Below are 22,084 nucleotides of genomic sequence, written 5' to 3' on the forward strand. Positions count from 1 at the left end.
AGCAGACTGAAGGTATAATCAACCATCAGTAGGAATAGCTTAGGTAGATAATGTAAATGTTAACTCAGATTTTTACAAATCCACATACATATGGCTGAAGAGCATCTTTCAGCAAATGTCCACAATAGTAAATTACAAATAAGAAATTGAAGAACCATGCTTTTATTCATGATTTTATTCTAAACTCTTTGCTTAAAATGTTCATTTCATTTCTCGAGTAAGACAAAGCTTTTCTGCATCTCCCAAGTATACTACAATTCCATTTTTTGCCATCATCTATGGGGTCGCACAGAGTCGGACACGACTGAAGTGACTTAGCAGCAGCATGTTCGTGTTTCAAAGAGAAAACAGATTCATCATAAAGTCATTTTGGTGTTTAAGAAACCAAAGTGCTATGGATGTTGTTCAAGAAAGACTGTACCAACTTCTGCTCTGCAGCAAAGAATAATCACATACAAAGTACAAATGCAGCAACTCAGAGCCCTCATGAACTCAGCACTGGAAAAGCACCCAGGTCGGGAGAGCCAACAAAAAGAGTTTGCTTTCTAAAATGTCCAAATATTTCCCCACCTCCTCAATCAAGGTATAAGAAATATGACTTAATCTTTTCTTAATGACATAGAGCATTAAGAAAGGGTTAAGAATAAATTAAAAGGATTTGAAATTAAGAGGACTGGGTTTGGGTCACTGGGTCAATATGCCCTGGGAGATTGATCTTAAGTCATTTACTGCACCTTCCAGGGCTTGTCATCTTTACATCAGGATCACTAAATCCCTCAGAGCTGTCTGGAGTATTAGGCCACACAGCGCACCTGAAATGCCTGGGGCAGTGCCCCTGTTCTCACAGAGGGTGCTCCATGAAATGCCAGCCCACTTCCTGTCCCTTCAGCGCACGATCTGAAAAGCTGAGTTACTGCTGGACGTGCTGCAGGACTGTCCCCTCTGTGTGGATGCAACATCAAGAATGGGTCACTGGGCAGGATAAATGCAACTCTAAGTCTCCCCTTAGAACTTCATTTTTAAGTGCGCACACACACACATTTGTTCTTCTGCAAACTTCTTCCCTATTCCCTAGCAGTCTCCGTAGCCTTCAAAGGGCTTCCCTTGTAGCTCGGCTGGTAAAGAATCCGCCTGCAATGCGGGAGACCTGGGTTCGATCCCTGGGTTGGGAAAGTCCCCTGAAAAAGGAAATGGTTACCCACTCCAGTGTTCTGGCCTAGAGAATTCCGTGAACTGTATATAGTCCATAGGGTCGCAAAGAGTCGGACACGACAGCAACTTTCACTACCCTTCAAAAGTCAGCTCCCCTAACGCCCTAACCTTCAGCTCAAGTGTCATAGGTCCTCTGTGCCACAGGTACACTATACACACACACACACACTGAGTCCGTGTATTGTTGCTCAGTCGCTAAGTCACGTCCGACTCTTTGCGACCCCAGGGACGATAGCACGCCAGGCTTCCCTGTCCCTTCACCATCTCCCAGAGCTTGCTCAAACTCCTGTCCATTGAGTTGGTGATGCCATCCAACCATCTCATCCTCTGTCTCCCCCTTCTCCTGCCCCCAATCTTTCCCAGCATCGCGGTCTTTTCCAATGTCTGTATATACATACATGTGTGTATATGTGTGCATGTGTGTGTGTATGTGTGTGTGTGTGTGTGTGTGTGTATAAAACTTCATCATAATCACCAAAAACTGGAAGCAACCAAGATGCCCTTCATATATCCATGCAATGCAATAGTACTCAGCAATAAAAATGATCTATCAGGTCATAAAAGACACAGAGGAAACTTAAATGCATATGGCTAAGTGAAAGAAGCCAATCTGAAAAGTCTACATACTGTATGATTCCAAAAAGTATATGACATTTTTCAGAAGACAAAACTATAGAGACAGTAAAAAAAAAAAATCTGTTATTGGTTGTCAAGGGGAGAGGGGGAGAGATGAACAGGGGAAGAAAAGGGGACTTTCAGGGTAAGGAAATACATAAGTATATAAATGCATATACAAGTTTATATATACAGAAGTTTATACATATATTCAATACATATAATATGTGAACTTAAACATTGTGAAAGAAACCACAAAACAAGGCAAACAATAAGGCAGCCTCTTATATTTGAGTGTTTTACCTCAGCATTCATAGCAGTTTTTATGCTCTGTCGTTTACCAGTGATATAAACACGCTTTGCACCCTGTAGCCTTTACGCTTAAGCCATTTTGTTGTTAAGGCATCTAAATATAGAAAGTACTTATTTGGGTAGGTTTATTAAAAAAAACAACATTTACCACTGTATCCCCGCTGGTCACCAGTGAAGTATGAGCTATGGGTTCTCAAGCGTACTTTAGACACAGGCAAAGGCAGGCGCAGCTGTGACTCAGGTGTGGAGAGAGAAATATACACGAGACAGAAGCTAGAGCCGCGGTCTGTCTTTACATCTATGAGCTAAACGGCACACAACACATTATTCACTCACCTCACCAGGAACACGTTCTGACAACTCTGTGCACAATCACTATCTGCTTCCCTAAGGCATGAAATGTGGCTGGGCCGATCCTGAATTTGTGATCCATCTCCTCTGTATTCTCCTCTGTACCCACTACTTGATGGCTGATTTTTGCCCTTTCTACCTACTGTTTTCATTCCAGGTGCCAAAGCTGCCCCAGTTATTCTACGAAACCTATCTCACATTCTACCAGTTCTGGAAAAGAGAATGAACAATATCATATACCTTAATGTGCCTCTGAAGAAAGAACACCAGTAAGAAACTCAACTTCCAACATTTTTCAAGACCCGGATACCACCTTCTCTGCGAAGGTTTGCACTGAGGAACCGACCTAACCACATCCTCTCTTGTCCCCACTGTGTCTTGTATTCTGCTCCTATTACACCTCCCACCACAGTGAGGACAGGGAATTATGCATGCGGCTCTCCCCAACCAGGATGCGAGCCTGCCAAGAGAAGGAGCCCTTATTTTAGCACAGACGACACTCAACATAAGTTGGATGAAATGAAATGAAAGAACAAAACTCTATAAAAGGAGATAAACAACTACTCGGTATCTGATCTGACGTAGTTGAGCAGCTCTCAAATGAAAGTAGGGGGTGACGAGGGTGGGCAAAATGGGTGAAGGGGGGTGGTCAAAGGTACAAACTTTTATAAGATATAAAAGTTTTAAGATAAAATAAGTCCTGGGATGTAATGTACAACATGGCCACTACAGTTAACAATACTGTACTGTATATCTAAAACATGCTATGAAAGGAGATTTTAAAAGTCCTCATCACACAAAAAATTTGTCAACTTTGTGTGGTGACAGACATTAATTAAACTTATTACAGTAATCGTTTTGTTGTAAATCATTCTGCTGTACATACTGAAAATCATTCTGTTGTATACCTGCAACTAATACAATGTTATATGTCAGTTACATCGCAATTGGGACTTCCCTGGCAGTCCAGTAGTTAGAACTTCACCTTCCAATGCAGGGAGTGCAGGTTCGATTCCTGATCTGGAAGCTAAGACCCCACATGCCTCGTAGCCAAAAAACCAGAACATAAATAACAGAAGCAATATTGTAACCGATTCAACAAAGACTTTTAAAATGCTCCATGTCAAAAATAAATCTTAAAAAAATTACATCTCAATTTAAAAATAATTCTATAAGGATGGGTTTTGTGTGTTCTACTAGTTGTTTCACTAACATGCAACTAGGTAAGAAAGATGAAGCTTCAGATCTATGCTCATACTGTACCTATGCAGTTTTGTTTTGATTTTCTCTGATAGTCATACACTAACATATGTTAGTTGTCACTATTATTCTTTCATTTAAAAAGCAAGAGGTAAAATGAATGTTCTCTGGAGATTCCTGTAGGTCCTCTAATGATTTTAGTGCTGAACAAACTTTGGCTTTTAAACTATCACATTCTAATCTATTACTTGAGGCCCTGACCCTGAAATAAATGCAGAGGATAGGGTGCCAAGATGTTAGACACAGCTCTTTAAAGCTTTAATTTGGTCTTTTGGGTCCATAAAGCCATGATTGAGTCACTGAGCTTCAGTGAACTGATAACAAGGAAAATTCGAGTTATCTTGCAAACTCTTTCCCATATAATAATCCCTTAGGATATTTAAAAATCATATCAGCAAGCCACTGAGCTAAGGTTAAAATACTATGTTTCCTGGGTCATATTTAAAATCAAAGTGTTCTACTTACCTTTCTATTATTTTAGTTATTAAGTGGAGGCAAAACTTTTTTTTAACATGGATATGAATAACAAGAAAAATACCTAGACCTCATTCCTCAAGGATAATCTCCTCTGGTCATGTGAAGTTAAGCCTGTTGGGTGACATCTGGTACCATACCTGTCCTGTGTATGCAAACTCCAGGGCCTGCTTTAAGCCAAGACTGGTCACACCGCGTAAATTCACCTCGTCAGCACCACTTTCCACCATACAAAGGCTGAACATGGCCTGAGGTGGGAGAGAAAGGAAGACAGTTACGGGACTTAAAAAGCAAGGGAACACAATGAAGTCCTCGAGAAACTAAGAAAGAAACAAGTTAAAGACGGATTTTGGTTTCTGAAATGCTTCTGCAAGGCGTCCTTCGCACCAGCCACTGCGGCTCACTCTGGCGTCTGCTTAGAGGAACACACAAGGGCCCTGCATGCCTCACACACAGAGAGCCGAATCCCACAGCTGTTCTCCGGGGGAGACTTGGGCTCAGGCTCGCTCCCTGAACTCACAGTCTCCATCCTGGGGGCCCAGAGCTAAGCTGAAATGGGGAGCATTCCCAAACGTTCTTGCCAACAGGACACGGAAAGTAGTGTCTTGTTTCCTGACTTCTCTGCCCTTTTCTCCTGCCTCATTTCAGTGACGCATCTCTTTCCTCACACCTGACACACATCACACATTCTGTTCCAGTGGGTCTCAAAGTGAGCCCCTGGGTCAGCAACATTAGCATCTCCTGGGAACTCCTTAGAGTATAAATTGATGGGGCTCCAACCTAGACCTTGGAGAAGGAAATGGCAACCCACTCCAGTGTTCGTGCCTGGAGAATCCCAGGGACAGAAGAGCCTGGCGGGCTACCAGTAACCTGGGTTGTAATAGGCCGTCCAAGTGACTCTGATGCTTACTGGAATCTGAGAACCACTGGTCTTAAGACATTCAGTGAAAATCAATCTGCCCCCAAACCAGTTCTCCAAATGGCCAATGGATTGAAAATCAGTTTGTCAAATGAAAATCTTGAAATTTAAAAAAATGCAGGAATTTCCTGGCAGTCCAGTGGCTACGACTCCATATTTTCACTGCCAAGGGCATGGGTTTGATTCCTGGTCAGGGAACTAAAATCCAATAAGCCATGTGGTACAACCAAAAATAAATAAATAAAATTTGAAAAAATGAAAACCACTAATTTATACACCTATAACAACTTTGACTTAACAGGTAAATAAAGAGAATATTCTATTTCGGACCACTGATGATGAAATACACTACTTAGAAAACTGTACATCTATGTAGTGAAGAATTAACCTTATCCAAAGGACCTCTCCAGGCCTAAAAATAGCCTGCCTGAAAGGAGCATCTCTGTTCTCTGGGGCTATGGCCACTGACAGTATAACAACATGATTTATGACGGGAGCTTTGGTTCATACTGTATCAGCTGTGATGTCCAGAGGAGCAAGAGACCAAAGGTACTAGTCTGACCTCCAGGAGACACTAGAGATGAAAGGTCAGCCACATAAGATGACTATGAGTTATCAGTAAAAACTCTGGACACCAAAACCTTGAGAGAGCTTCCCTGGTTGGCAGTCCCCTATGCATACTCTCACAGAGTCTGGTCAAGAGTGGGTAAGGCTAAGACCTCACAGGTGGAGGAGGGCCAGATGCTCCATGTCGGGTCCCCTTCCAGACTCTGCCCTTTATGTCTCTTCCCTTGGCTGGTTCTGATTTGTTCAGTTCAGTTGCTCAGTCATGTCCAACTCTTTGTGACCCCATGAACTGCAGCATGCCAGGCCTCCGTGTCCATCACCAACCCCCGGAGTCCACCCAAACTCATGTCCATTGAGTCGGTGATGCCATGCAACCATCTCATCCTCTGTCTTCCCCGTCTCCTCCTGCCTTTCATCTTTCCCAGCATCAGGGTCTTTTCCAATGAGTTAGTCCTTGGCATCAGGTGACCAAAGTATTGGAGTTGCAGCTTCAACATCAGTCCTTCCAATAAATATTCAGGACTGATTTCCTTTAGGATGGACTGGTTGGATCTGCTTGCAATCCAAGGGACTCTCAAAAAGTCTTCTCCAACACCACAGTTCAAAAGCATCAATTCTTTGGCGCTCAGCTTTCTTTATGGTCCAACTCTTACATCCATACGTGTCTACTAGAAAAACCATAGCCTTGACTAGATGGACCTTTTGGCAAAGTAATGTCTCTGCTTTTTTACTATGCTGTCTAGGTTGGTCATAACTTTTCTTCCAAGGAGTAAGCGTCTTTTAATTTCATGGCTGCAGTCACCATCTGCCATGATTTTGGAGCCCCCCAAGATAAAGTCTCTCACTGTTTGCCCATCTATTTGCCATGAAGTGATGGGACCAGATGCCATGATCTTAGTTTTCTGAATGTTGAGTTTTAAGCTAACTTTTTCACTCTCCTCTTTCACTTTCATCAAGAGGCTCTTTAGTTTTTCTTCACTTTCTGGCATAGGGGTGGTGTCATTTGCATATCTGAGGTTATTGATATTTCTCCTGGCAATCTTGATTCCAGCTTGTGCTTCATCAAGCCCAGTGTTTCTGATGATGTACTCTGCATATACATTAAATAAGCAGGGTGACAATATACAGCCTTGACGTACTCCTTTTCCTATTTGGAACCAGTCTGTTGTTCCATGTCCAGTTCTGGCTGTTGCTTCCTGACCTGCACACGGATTTCTCAGGAGGCAGGCCAGGTGGTCTGGTATTCCCATCTCTTTGAGAATTTTCAACAGTTTGTGGTGATCCACACAGTCAGAGGCTTAGGCATAGTCAATAAAGCAGAAATAGATGTTTTTCTGGAACTCTCTTGCTTTTTTGGTAATCCAGTGGATGTTGGCAATTTGATCTCTTGTTCCTCTGCCTTTTCTAAATCCAGCTTGAACATCTGGAAGTTCATGGTTCACGTACTACTGAAGTCTGGCTTGGAGAATTTTGAGCATTACTTTACTAGCATGTGAGATGAGTGTAACTGTGCAGTAGTTTGAACATTCTTTGGCATTGCCTTTCTCTGGGATTGGAATGCAAACTGACCTTTTTCAGTCCTGTGGCCACTGCTGAGTTTTCCATATTTGCTGGCATATTGAGTGCAGCACTTTCACAGCATCATCTTTTAGGATTTGAAATAGCTCAACTGGAATTCCATCACCTCCACTAGCTTTGTTCGTAGTGACGGTTCCTAAGGCCCACTTGACTATGCATTCCAGGATGTCTGGCTCTAGGTGAGTGATCATACCATTGTGATTATCTGGGTCATGAAAATCTTCTTTGTATAGTTCTTCTGTGTATTCTTGCTACCTCTTCTTAATATCTTCTGCTTCTGTTAGGTCCATACCATTTCTGTCCTTTATTGAGCCCATCTTTGCACAAAATGTTCCCTTGGTATCTCTAATTTTCTTGAAGAGATCTCTAGTCTTTCCCATTCTATTGTTTTCCTCTATTTCTTTGCATTGATCACTGAGGTAGGCTTTATCTCTCCTTGCTATTCTTTGGAACTCTGCATTCAAATGGGTATACCTTTCCTTTTCTCCTTTGCTTTTCGCTTCTCTTCTTTTCACAGCTATTTGTAAGGCCTCCTCAGACAAAGGTTCTGATTTGTATCACCTGTAACAAGCCATATCTGTAAGTATACAAGCTTTCAGTGAGTTGTATGAGTCCTTCAAGCAGATTACTGAGCACGAGAGTGCTATTTAACCTCATACTAAATATTTTTAACTTTAAAAACTGAGTTTTTTTGTTTTGCCAATGGATTAATATCCATATTATAGCAATATTTTATTCTGACAAGTTCATTTTTGATCTTCACAATTCTTTATGTTTTAAATTAATATGTATGGGATGAGTAGATTTAATTGATGGTCCATTATTCTTTCCAGGGGGTGGTAAAGAAGCTGTCTGCCAATGCAGGAGGGGCGGGTTTGATCCCTGAGTTGGGAAGAACCCCTGGAGAAGGAAATGGCAACCTACTCCAGTATTCCTGCTTGGAAATCCCACGGACAGAAGAGCCTGGCAGGCTACAGTCCATGGGTTGCAGAAAGTCAGACACAGCTTAGTGACTGAACAACAACGTTCTTTCCTGAGGTCCTCATTTCTGTTCCACACAGTAGAGTTTTAAGTTTCATAATGAATAAGATTCTCTTTGATAACTTATAGTTAACATTATAACTTGTTAGAAACACAAAATTACTGTTCTTTTACCATTTGAGAAATTTTATAAAGAATATTTTAAATGCTTACAATGTGAGGAAACAAAAAATAACATTCAAAGTGTCCTAAAGACATTGGGAGTATGTAACATGTAGCATATGCAATTGTATTTGTAAGATTAAATAGCAAACATTTAGAATACATTTAACTTTCAAAAATTTCCTTTGCATGAATAAATGAAATCTAATATCTGTTTAGAAATTGTCCAAGGTGAATGGTCAATCTGGCAAATTTGACAACTTGGTGAGTTAGTGAGTTGATCTGACTTCCCACTGATGCCATTGGCGAAAAGGTACTATGCTCAGGTTAAGAACACTAGAGGCGAAATTACATAATACTTGACAGGTGAAGAACAGTGATAAACAGCAAACTTGTAACCAAAAATTGAGTTTGAACAATCACAGGTGACTCGGACAAACACATACCCTGTCTGTGATTCAGTTTCCTTATCTGAAAAAATGGGGCTAAAAACTGTACCCATTCATAAACTTGAAGATTATATAATAGTACATATAAAGTAGTCGGTAGAGTACCTGATATATGGCAAGCTCTTAGTGAAATTATTTATACTTTATGATAAGAATGAAGTAGAACGAAGCTTCTCCTATGTATTCTCTGGTTTAGAGGATTGACATATCAGAAGTATCAGGTCTGAGAATTTTTTATTTTGCTTTATTTTTTAAATCAAGTAGGGCTATAGATAAAAATGCTCATAGGAAAGATATAATGTTAAGTGGATTCTGTTAGGCATCTGTAGATCTGAAATTTAAAAATTAAAAAGCATAGGTTACAATACAAAGCTTTCAATCTGTGTAATTCTAAATTTGTTTCTAGATTTCTCATAGCTTCTTTTAAAAGAAACTGAAAGAAATTTCAGTTGTTTTCAGGGTCCTTTTTTTTACATTAGATGAGTGTTTCAGTTTTTAATATTCCCCACATTAATTTGATTTTTTTCAGGTTTCCAAGTTGTAACTGCACCTGATATGGTAACCAGCTGATCTCCATCAATCCATATACAGAGCAGGACAGAAATGATTCAAACTGCAAAAAAATTATCTGAGTTAATGAAATAGAAAATGCTCCTTTTTAGAGTAAGGTTTAAATAACAGAACAACCTGCCAAGGAAGTTTTTTGAATCTGTTTTCATGGTCATTCAAAAGCAACCAGGACAATAATGCATAGAACAGGTTTCCATCCTCAACCAGAGATTTGTGAGCTATGAACCTGAAACGTGGCTTGGCAGAGTTGGGAAAAGAATATAACCCCTAAAAAATGTTACATGTTTGTATAAGCAACAAAGCAACACCAAATTGGTCACTGTGGTTATATTATAGCGTATAACTACAGAGGGAAGGAAGGAACTACTATTTTACTCTATTTACACATAACATTATTTGGATCATTATCATGAACATGTGTTACCTATGTATTTCTAACAACTGTCTTTTGAAAACTGTCATATTTTTAAGGTTATAGGTTGTGCAGGAAGACACATCTGATTCATATCCTGGTTCTATAACCTACTTGGTCATGGAGGCTATTTACCTTGAACACATGATCTTTGGATAATTTGTTAACTTCTCTGAACCTCAGGCTGTTATCTGTACATGGGAACAATACCAACCTCACAGGGTTGACTTGATGTTTAGATACAATTATGCTTAATGTCACGCATAACCCCTGGCACAGAGTAGATGCTCATTAAATAGAAACTCTTATTTATAATCCAGAGCTAAGAAACAGCTGCCTCCACCCGCCCTCTGCCCAAATTCATTCCTCTCAAAGACCTTCCTAGTGACAATTCCATTCAAAATCCCTATGTCTGGCCACAGGACTTCACATTCACCACATACCCCTACACCCTACTTTAAGGACTGACTCCATCGTACAAACCATCATCTCCATTTCTAAAAACACCTAACTTCCGTTCTGATATCGCATCATTTGGCCTTAGAAACTTAATGTTACAAACAACACATCATTTTTAAAAATCAGCAGAGCTCATTAATTAAGAGGTAAAAGGGGGGCCTTCCCCGGTGGTCCTGCCGATGCAGGGGGCTGGGTTTGATCCCTGGTCCAGGAAGATTCCACATGCTGTGGGGCAACTAGGCCTGTGTGCCACAACTACTGAGTCTGCTCACCTAGAGCTCGTGCCCAGGAACAAAAAATGCCACCGCAATGAGAAGCCTGCACGCCTCAATGAAGAGTAGCCCCTGCTTGGCGCAACTAGAGAAAGCCTGCACACAGCAACAAAGACCCAGTGCAGCCAAAAATAAATAAATCAACTTTTTAAAAAGGGAACTAAGAAATCAAAATCAATGGCGTGAGTTTAATACATTTACCAGGCACCTCAATTAGGAAGTGCCTCATTGGATAACACCAAATGAGGAAGAACCCAGCCATCTGACACAGTGAAATGCCGGCTGCCTAAGCTTGTTAAACAATGTCTGGAGACCTGCTAGAGCCTATGGGGAAGAACAGAATCTCCTTCTGTAGCAGAAGAGGTGATGAGACCAAGGGTATTATTTTGTAGCATCAAACTTACTGAAAAGTTAAACTGTAATGTACATAAAAGTGAGCACCATATTTGCCTTCTCCACCATGGAGCCCCTAGACCCTAGCATTACATGACTTTAGTAATAAATACAGGGCAATGAATGAGTGAGTGAATGAATGCCCTGACAAACTCTTTAAAAATTCAACTGCAGATAATGACCAGCTCTTCTACATCATCATAAACAAAAATAATTCGACGTTAAAAAAGAATTTCCGGATGTAAGGCATTTTAGACCCTGGGATAAAAAAGTACCAAAAGTTAAAGAGAAAGAGTATCTACCAAATTAGTTCAAAGCTAGACATTTAGAAAAAAAGTAACAACATATGGCAATGTCCTCTATCAAGCCACAACATTCTGCCAAAGCATGGGAGGCTTCTGCTTAGAAACAGGAAAACACTGCGCAGACTCTCTCTCGGCTCACACTGTTTTGCTTTGGGAGAGCCTTGGCCAGACTGAGATTCACAGTCGTCGCAGCTTACTCTTGGCTGGTGATCTGCTGCAACCACCACAAGCCTTTCTAATGGAAAACCCGGTTTGTGAGAATGCAATCCACTTGAAGTGCCTGCCACAGATAGAGTTGTGGATTTATAACATGTCATTCCTCTGTAATTCACACGGAAATGACACAAATTGAGTCCTAAAATCATAGTGCATGAATTAAGTTTCCTTGGGTCACATTAGCTGTCATGCAGTCACAAGATGAGCAACAACCAACTTTAGGTTGGGACTTGGGATATGATGCCACAAAACTGACCGATGGCAATTCTACTACTTCCTCCAAGATAAGTAGAATGACAGATGATAGACTTCGTTAGGCACTTAGCTGGCAAAATATGATCTCTTTACCTGGTAAGCTACATGTAGCTTTGGAGTTGCACTCGATAGGAGCGAGATGTATCGTGACTTCTCATTTTATCAGAACACGAACGATTTTACAGATGAAATAACTGTACTGCTTGGGGCACATTCAACTCTTATCTTTTGTGAGAGATAAATAAAAGTAAACATGTCTAAGAGAGGTATAGAAAAGAGCAATTCACAGACTGCGGCAGACCCAGCCTGATCCCCAAAGCCTTTTATATATTATGTAATTAGTGACTGTTTACAATGGCCATGAGGCATCAAAGAGATCGGAACTAACCTCTGAATCAACAAAGATTACATTTTGCTCAATTTAGTGTTAATGGTGATTATCCTTTATTGCATTTTGGTTACACCTCACATATAAAACAGGTAGTACATCTCAGTTGATGAGACTGTTCAATTAACCACAATAGCACATTTCCTTGATTTTAAGGATAGAAGGGTCTTAACCATAGTTTCAAACTGGACTATTTACCTTCTTTATCTCACAAATGAAAAAGCAATCCAAGCCATTCGAGGAGGTTAATGGCCTGAAAGAGGGGGGAGATCTGGCTGGAGTTTCTTTTCCTCCTGGTACATTTACGGCTTTTTAAAATTCTCCCTCAAACAATACAGGAATACTCTCAGAGAACAAAACTTCAGAACAAATAAAAACAGTAAAATAATATTACTATAAACAGAATCAGACAGAAAAAAAGGTGCATTTGTTTCTGAAATACCCGTTTTCCCTCACCTTAACCATGTAAAGGAAAAATCCACCTTGTATGCTAAAAACTGTGAAACATAATGATTTCCCCAGCATTTTCAAATATGTAGCTTGTTTACTCCAAGAATCTAACTGTGCTTCACACCTTTGCTCTTGGCACGTTACTTCTCAAATTAACTTACAAGGTGATAATGAGCCCTTCAAAACCAGCATGATGATGGTTTATCCTACTTCTCCTTAGAACTCTCCGCCTCCTAGATGTGACCATATTTCAACTACTTGGGTCCTCTGAGGGAGAATGGAATGGAAAAAGGACACAAATCAAGGTGTTTTCTTAGCTAAAGAGACAGTACCCATGAAAACCAGAAGCTGTTTGCCCATCATGAAGTCAGGTTATATTTATCTTTGTCACCAGTTAGATACTCGGGAAAATGGCATCCACACATCTGGTTTTAGCCTTGGGTCACCCTTTCAGATGCCTCATTCCTTTGATGCCTCTATGTTATCCTCTTTGTTGTTGTTTAGTTGCGAATTCGTGTCCGACTCTGGGGACTCCATGGACTGCAGCTCACCAGGCTTCCTCTATCTATGGGATTTTCCAGGCAAGAATGCTGGAGTAGGTTGCCATTTCCTTCGCCAGGGGATCTTCCTGACCCAGGGATCGAACCCACGTCTCCTGCATCAGCAGGCAGATTCTGAACCGCTGAGCCACCAGGAAAGCCCTCTGGTACCTTCCAGTCTATGGTTGTATCCCATGGGTATGGGATTTCAATACTTCACTATCCACCATGTAAAGAAGCTCATTCTTTTTAAATGTCTTTCAGATACTTAGGGATGGCACTTTTACTGAATAAACTTGGTAAGCTATTATTGTATGAATCTTTCCTATGCAGAGACCTTTTTGGTCTGTCCTAATACGGCAGACAGTGGCACAATCCTGTCTTTCAAAATTTACTACGGACACAAGGCCTAAGACCAAACCAGGATTACATTTTGACAGCTATCCTAAAAAGGCAGAATTTAGGGTCCACATGAAGGAGTGACCATGAAGATGTGAAACAGAGTCTGCATGAATCAGGGGAAGTAGCTATGAAGAAAGGACATTTTTACAGGGCTGTAATATCAGACAACTTTGAAAGCCTTAAGAGAAAAGGAAGAGGTGGGGCTACTGAGGAGGCAGACTGAGAGATTCTGTGTTGATTAAAATATAATAGGTGTTAAGGGAGACTTCTGTGAGTAAGACACATAAGGGGCTCTGATGTGGCTTATTAGAGCTGCACAGTATGTGTCTTAGGTATTAGAAGTAAAACTCTAGCTTTTTTTTTTTCTGTAAATAGAATTTTAAAATTGGAAGGTACTTTAGAGATCACTGGCCTCTCGCTGCTCAGCATGTGGTCCCAAGGCCAGCAGTCCTGGCATCAAAGAGAACTTCATAGAAATGCAGAATCTCAGGTCCACCCACACCTAACGGGATGGAAAGCTGCACTTCAACACGAGCCCCTAGTAACCCACGTGCACTTCAGAGTCTGAAAGATGGAGCTGTGGTCAGTACTCTACCCGCTCAACCCTCCTTGCCTATCTGAATATTTGCAGTGATGAGACACCCAGTACTTCCCTTCTCCAGGGGATCTTCCCAATCCAGGGATTGAACCCAGGTCTCCTGCACTGCAGACGGATTCTTTACCAGCTGAGCCACAAGGGAAGCCCAAGAATACTGGAGAGGGTAGCCTATCCCTTCTCAAGCAGATCTTTCCAACCCAGGAATCGAACCGGGGTCTCCTGCATTGCAGGCGGATTCTTTACCAACTGAGCTATCGGGGAAGCCCCAATACTTCACAGGAGAATGCAAAGCATTAGCCATACTTTCAGAATATTGAATCACAGTCACCCTCCTGACAACCTTCTCCCCTTGGTCTCAGTAGAAAGTCAATAAACTCACTCTCATTTCTGCTTAATGGCCTTTCCAATACGTGATAACAGCTCTTAAGTCTATGGGAAACAGCACCTACTCCATATTATCTGGCTCATAACATGTTAGCACTCAAGGTCAATGTTAGAAATCCTGTAATCCAGGCAGGAGATGGGAGTTCAAATTCTAGCAAGCAAGAACTGATCTCCAGGCTTAAGGTGAAGGGAGGGGAAGTTACTGCTTAGTTAAGGACAGACCCACAGTTCCGAGAACAAGGCCTTTAAAAGAGTAAATTATCCCATGTTCTTAGATGGCGGCAGTGGTAGGAACCTTCAGACAAATCCATCACTTTACCTTCCTATTCCTAACTACTTCAGATGACTTTCTCTGGTCTATCTCCTTCTTATATTTTCCTGAGGAGGAAATTTGGGTGGCCACCTCAAAGTTGCTACTGATACAAATCCCTCTACTAAAAGTAGAACCTTTTAAGGATTTTCAATTTGCCGTAAAGAATGGGCACGGCAACCCAAGCAAAAAATGGGCAAAAGACATGAACAGACATTTCTCCATAGAAGATACACAGATGGTTAACAGGCACATGAAAAGATGTTCAACACTGCTAACTATCAGAGAAATGCAAATCAAAACAACAGTGGGATATCACCACACACCTATCAGAATGGCTATTATCAAACAAGTCTACAAACAACAAATATTGGTGAGGACTTAAGAGAAAAGGGAAATCTTGTACACTGTTGATTAGAATTTAAATTGGTACAAGCACTATGGAAACCAGTATGGAGTTTCCTCAAAAACTAATAACAGGACTACCATATGATCCAGGAAGTCCACTCCAGAATATATATATATGGAAAAAAACCAAAACCACTAAGTCAAAAAACATGCACCTCAGTGTTTATAGCAGTACTATGTACAAAGAGCCAAGGCAAGAAAACAACTGAGTGTCCATTAACAGACAACTGCACTTCTGAGTGGTAGTATGTGTGTGGGATGGAATGGAGTATTACTCAGCCATTAAAAGGAATGAAATACTGATAGTTACAGCAACATGCATGCACCTAGAGAGTGTTAGGCTTAGTTAAATAAGTTGAACAGACAAACAAAAACACCGTATGGTGTCACTGATGCGTGGAATCTAAAAAATAACACCAATGACTCTATATGCAAAACAGACTCACAGATAGAGAAAACCAACTAGTAGTCAGCAAAGGGCAGAGAGAAGGGGGAAGGGACAAACTAGAGGTATGGGGTTAACAGCTACAAACTGCTCTATGTAAAAGTCAGACAGGCAGTAAGGATACACTGTATGGAACTGGGAATCACAGCTATCATCTTATAATGACCTATAATGGAGTATAATCTGCAAAACCACGGAATCACTGTGCTGTAACCTGAAACTAACATGATATTGTAAATCAACTATACTTCAACTTAAAAAAAAAAATACCAAAAGAAAACAAAAAAAGAACGCCAAGGTAGTTTCTTGCCTGCCCAGACTCATATTGGTACTGGCTGGTGGAGTCCTGTTGAGAGCCGTGAGGTCCCGTCCAGGCTCAAGTGAGACCAACCAGGATCGAGTTATTACGTCTGTCATGTGGATGGCAAGGGAGCAGGAGCAGATGTACCAGCACTGTACCTTACAGTATGCATATGTACAATCACTAAAACATAGCTTCTGTCCTAAAATTCAGGGCATCATTATATAAAATGCTTTACCTCTTTTCTAAACAGAACATTTTCGAAGAATGTTGAGATAATAGCGTGGGAACACCTCAATTATCACTTTTTAGTCTACTCTTTAAAAACTCAATGTAAGTTAATGATTGTTCTTAAAAACGTAACCCCAAATTTCAACAGTTCCTCTTTTATTTTCAAAGTCCTCCCTTAAAATCTTTTTCTGCAACATGCTTACATAAAAGACGACGTGTAAGGCTATAAATACAAGGACCCAGTCCAGCTGTGCCATCTCTTTTCAATCTTTCCTTTTACTCACCACTTTGGTTTGACAGCTGTGAATCAGGCAATATACACTGAAGCCACTCTCTCCTTGTTAGGCGTTCACACAGAGGAGGCAAGAGGCCCGGCAGTTAACACACAGTTTTCTCTAACTCCATTAGTTGCCAGGCAACCACTTCACTGGAACCTTCCTGATGCAAGGCAGAACAGGCCAGTTTAATCTAAAGTGTTTGGGTCATCCCATACGCTCGAGTTCACTCCTTCTGCAAACATATTTGATGCTTTGTCGATGTGGGCTACATGATAAGTCTCTACATCTTATAAAACGGGAGGAAAAGAGTTTAAGAATAATCTGCAAGAGCTCAAATACTTTCAAAGGTAACTAAATGGAGAACTTCTTTTAATCCTATGAAAATATGTATGCAAAGATCTATAATTTTTAAAGTGATATGAATGATTTGATATGAAAAGCTCTCTCATCACTTCAGAGTCACATCTCTCTAAATGAGAAGAAAACTGATAATTCAATCCTGGACTCCTATCTAGGCATGCAGGCCCAAAATTCAATCAACATCAGATAAGCTAATTAAAAGCAATTGATTTGGCAATCCCTGGATCATCCCACAGCGTGGACAATTCATTTTGAAGCAGTTTTTTAAAAATAAAAATGATAAACAGAATCAAGGCTGATCTATAAATTCCAATAATTCTTTTACCAACTCATCAGATTCACATGATCAGCTATCTTTTATATCATGTCCCGCTATTACAAAACATGTCTCTGCTCAGTAGTCAATCTCTAAAGGTTTAAAGTCTTCATCAGCTTCATTATACTTCAAACATGTGTTCTTGTTCTTTCCAATGAAGCTAAGGTTGACTGTATTACCATGATTAAATAAGCATGAGTGAAATTGTGATTTTAAATAAAGCAGTGTGAAAGTCATAAATTTAAAAGCATAAAAAAGATATGGCAGAACAAGCAAAAAAAAATCTTTCAATACAAACTTAAATACATACAAAGAGCCTAGCACAATGACTGTAGAGAATTAAATGAGGAAAAACAGCTGCTATTATTACAAGTATTTATCTAGCTTCATAGTGTTTATATTCAGTAGAAATGAATCAGTTTAAATAAAGGAATAAAATGCAGACCAGAGTTCACCATTCTCCACTCACTATAATGAACACAGTGCACTAACAGCACAATAATGAAATTAATGGCTATCTGATCCAAAATGTTAATGATTTCTCTGGCACTGATGTACATAATTTTAAAAGGGGATGTGACAATGATTATTTAGAAGCTCTCAGCTTTCTATTTAAAGAGGAAATAACAGTTGATCACTACCACTATGAACTGGTACTTCACCTTGAATAGACAAAGGGAATACTGTTTATAATGAATGTGTTCAGTTTCAAAAGGAAATTATGAATCCATTTTAATTTAACATACAAAACAAAACTGCAACCCCATACACATTGGTGCCCACAAGATCCTATCTCACAGCATATCTAAAATCAGCTTTCTCCTGGTTACTCAAGCACTGCAGCTTCTATAACAGACAGATGTGTGGCTGTTCATTGTCAGCCAGGCAATTAATGCTTATCGAACATCCAACGGGCGTGAGGCTCTGTAACAGACTGTCTATAAAATGTCAGATTGACTGCTTAATTTGGCTTTGCTGAATGTCAAGGCCATCATTAATGGTGCTATTTTTTCTGGCTAAATTTAAAAGCTAGTTCATGAGGCCTCTTCTTGGTAGATATTAACTAAATGACTAATCAGCGGATACAAGTTGCAGAACGCCAGCATCTACTCACAGATAGCACGTGTTTATGACTTAGGTGAGAAATTCAACACATTTTCAACTGCGATTATTTCTGTCAATTTCTATGACTCCTTGGAGAGCTATGTTTGTTTGCAGGGTTTTGTTTTTGTTTTTTTTTTAAGTCACAATCACCCTAAGAAGTATACTGCAGCATTTTAAGTACCTCTTCTGGACCAGATTCTAGTATTTTTGGAATTAAAAGCTGAAGGGACGCAACCAAATACTACTACATTAGGTCCCCAACTAATTAGCCAATGACTCTAAAACTTACAAGTAGCTAGCTTCTAGTTTTCCCAGGGTCTTAATTCCCCATCGGCTTCAGGTGATGTTGCACATGTCCAACTAGGCCAGCTGGATCCAAGAAAACAGCAAGACGTCTGCCAGGTCACAAGTCTTTGGAATTCAGCACTTAAGTTCCCTTTCCAGTAGTACATATCCACAAAGAATCTAAGGAGTTCTATATTGGGGAGCTAGTATAATCATCACTCTCCTAGGTTTTAACTCAATCTCAGTATCAGTAAGGCCATATTCTCAAGTGTGAGAAGAAAACAAAGTCAGTGTCCCAGAGTCCCTGAGCCATCCTTCTGCTCCCCTACCTTCACACCAGTTAGTAAACACAGAGATCTGGACAGATAAAAACAGAAATATTATTTAGTATTAATGAAGATCGCTTTTACTTGTGAAAGCTGAAACAGGTATCACTGCAGCTGCTGCTGCTGCTAAGCCGCTTCAGTCGTGTCCGACCCTGTGTGACCCCATAGACGGCAGCCCACCAGGCTCCCCGTACCTGGGATTCTCCAGGCAAGAACACTGGAGTGGGTTGCCATTTCCTTCTCCAGTGCATGAGAATGAAAAGTGAAAGTGAAGTCACTCAGTCGTGTCTGACTCTTCGCAACCCCATGGACTGTAGCCTACCGGGCTCCTCCGTCCATGGGATTTTCCAGGCAAGAGTACTGGAGTGGGGTGCCATTGCCTTCTCCAACAGGTATCCCTGGTCAGTTTTATAGTCACAACTGTATATATGGACGCAGGCGTTCCTGTCACTGGTGAATAAATACAGTCCAAATTCCCTAGGAAAAAGATTTGGCTGACTGTACGTATGACTCCAAAAGTTTACAAAAACTAAATGGTGGCTTTTGTCTTAACTATTTTCTAGTTATATACTTAATACATAAATATAGTCTTCTTTAAAAACAAGGTTACCATAGATAAAATTAAAGTCTTACTTTCTGAGAAAGTAGTATTTGTGCAAAGATCTAAAGGGAACAATGGAGAAAGTCATGTAGTTATCAAAGAGAAGAGTAATGCAGGCATAGGAAACAGCTGTGCAAAGGCCCTGAGGTGGGCATATGCCAGGCATGTCTGAGAAACAACAAAGAGGTCAGTGTGATGGGGATGGAAGGGCAAGAGTCATGGCAAAGAGGCCTGATGACGCAGAATCAGGTAACCTAAAAGACACTGGCTCTTACTCTGAATGAAAGTGGAAATCATCAGAGGATGTTGAGCAAAAGCAATATAATCTCACTTGCTTTCAAAAAGATCGCTGCAGCTGAAGTACTAAAATAGACTCCAAGGGCTCAAGGACGAAAGTAGAAAGATAAAATAGGAGGACGCTGAAAAACTCCAGGAAAAATGATCCCAGCTTGCACCAGGGTGGTAGGAGTAGGGATGGCTGGGGTCTCAATATATTTTCAAAGTAGAGCCATGCAGCTTACTGGTAGTTTGGAAGCAAAAGAAAGGACACCCAAATTACCCAGCAGTTTGGGGCCTGCACTATCGATAGAGTCACTGTTAACTGAAATGGAAAATACTGTGCAATAAGCAGCTAAGTGGGAGGGAACCGGGAGCTTGATTTAGATACATTTGTGATGTCTCTTCAACATCCAAGCAGAGATACTAAGCAAGAAATTGGATAGAGGGAAGGGTCCATTCTGGAGATATAAATTTGGGAGTCATCATCTGCGATAATAAAGCTTACTTTCAACTTGACTGGGTCACAAGAAGCCCAGATATTTGGTCAAACGTTAGCCTGGGTGTTTCCACATGAGATTAACATGTGCATTGACAATCTGAGTAAAGCAGACACCCTCCCTAATGCAGGTGGGCCGCATATAACCAGGCAAAGGCTTGAATAGAACAAAAGGCAGAATAAGAGACGACTCTCTTTGCCTGGATGCCTCTACACTGAGATGTTGGCTTTTCTTTTTTCTTTTTTTTTGGCCACACCACACAGTTTGTGGGATCTTAGATCTCTGACCAGGAATTGAACTCAGACCAATGGCAGTAAAAGCCCTAAGTCTTAACAACTGGACCACCATAGAACTCCCACGGCTTTTTCTTGCTTTTGGACACACAATTAAAACACTGGCTCTTCCTGGGTCTCAGACTACAGCTTTCACTTTGAGACTACATCATTGGCTCACCTGGGTCTCCAGCTTGCTGGCTGGGTGGATCTTGGGACTTGTAATTGCATGAGGCAATCCCTTATTTAAAAAATCTCTCTATAAAATCTTATTGGCTCTGTTTCTATAAAGAACCCTGAATAAGATATCATTTTATATTACATATATATGTATAATGGGGCTTCCTTGGTGGCTCAAACGGTAAAGAGTCCCCCTGCAACGCAGGAGACAAGGGTTTGATCCCTGGGTTAGGAAGATCCCCTGGAGAAGGGAATGGCAACCCACTCCAGTATTCTTGCCTGGAGAATCCCATGGACAGAGGAGCTTGATGGGCTACAGTCCATGGGGTCACAAAGAGCTGGACACGACTGAGCAACTAACACACACACGTATGTATAATACACACACGCACACACATATACACACACATAAGACAGTGTGAGATTTTCATGAAAGCTGCTACAGACAGAGAAAAGTGTAAGGACCGAGTCTGGGTCACTTCATTTTAAGAAGTTGGGGAGAAGAGACAAACCAGCAAAGAATAGTGAGAAATGTCAGTCAATAAGTGGATTATAAAACCAAAACCCAAAAGCCAAGTGAAGACAGTGCTTCAACGAACAGGAAGTAATTGAGATGAGGATGAGTTAGAAAAAAGCAGACTGGAAACAGACGTTGAATTTGGCTTTATTTTACTGACAATTTCTGTTATGCTCTTAAGTGAGATTAGGTTCTCATTTCTCTTGCTGCCCTTTTTTTTTGGTAACAGAATTACATCAGCCTTATAAAATTAGGTGTGTGGCTTTCCATTTTCTTCTAGCCTTTAGAACAGGTTTATGGGAAACAGCTGTTACATAAACAGTTAGTGGTACCAGTATGTAAAAAATCTGGGCCCACTGCCTTTCTGAGGAGGTATATAGCTACTTTGACACTCCTCCAATTTCTTATCTCTTCCCTTTTCTTTTGATTCAACTGTGGTAATTTATATTTTCTTAGAAATATGCTCACTAAGATTCTGGTGTTTATTGATATAAAGTTTCTACGGTTTCTTTGATAATAATTTTTCCTTTCTTCATCTATAAATGTCACCTTTTTCATTTTATATAAATTAAAAACTTTTTTTTATGTATTGACTCTTCCTTTTCTAAAATTCTTATATAAATCTGGCCAAAACTTATAAAAATAATATTAAAATACAGCTTAAGAATATTGGACATAAAAATATATATGTATGCTGTTTCAAGAATACTTGCTTTTATTCATATTCCCTCCCAACTATTTTATTAGGGTTTGTTTTATAATTTCAGCTTTTGGATTTGATAGCATAGTTCATCATTCTAGATCTTTCCTATTTTTTTTAAATAAATGCAAATGGCTTGGAAAGGACACTG

General features: G+C 40.3%; 1 protein-coding gene across 7 annotated transcripts in view; it reads right to left on the bottom strand.

Annotated features, from left to right (window-relative positions):
• KLHL32 (kelch like family member 32) overlaps positions 1-22,084 on the bottom strand; it is a 205,483-nt gene that overhangs the window by 118,204 nt on the left and 65,195 nt on the right. For all 7 annotated transcript variants that reach the window (XM_043890030.1, XM_043890027.1, XM_043890029.1 and 4 more), the window contains exon 4: positions 4,365-4,472. In XM_043890030.1, coding sequence (XP_043745965.1) covers positions 4,365-4,472 — 108 coding nt within the window. The remainder of the gene's footprint in view (positions 1-4,364; positions 4,473-22,084) is intronic.

This window comes from Cervus elaphus, chromosome 28 (assembly GCF_910594005.1).
Source record: "Cervus elaphus chromosome 28, mCerEla1.1, whole genome shotgun sequence".
Classification (NCBI taxonomy): Eukaryota; Metazoa; Chordata; class Mammalia; order Artiodactyla; family Cervidae; genus Cervus; species Cervus elaphus.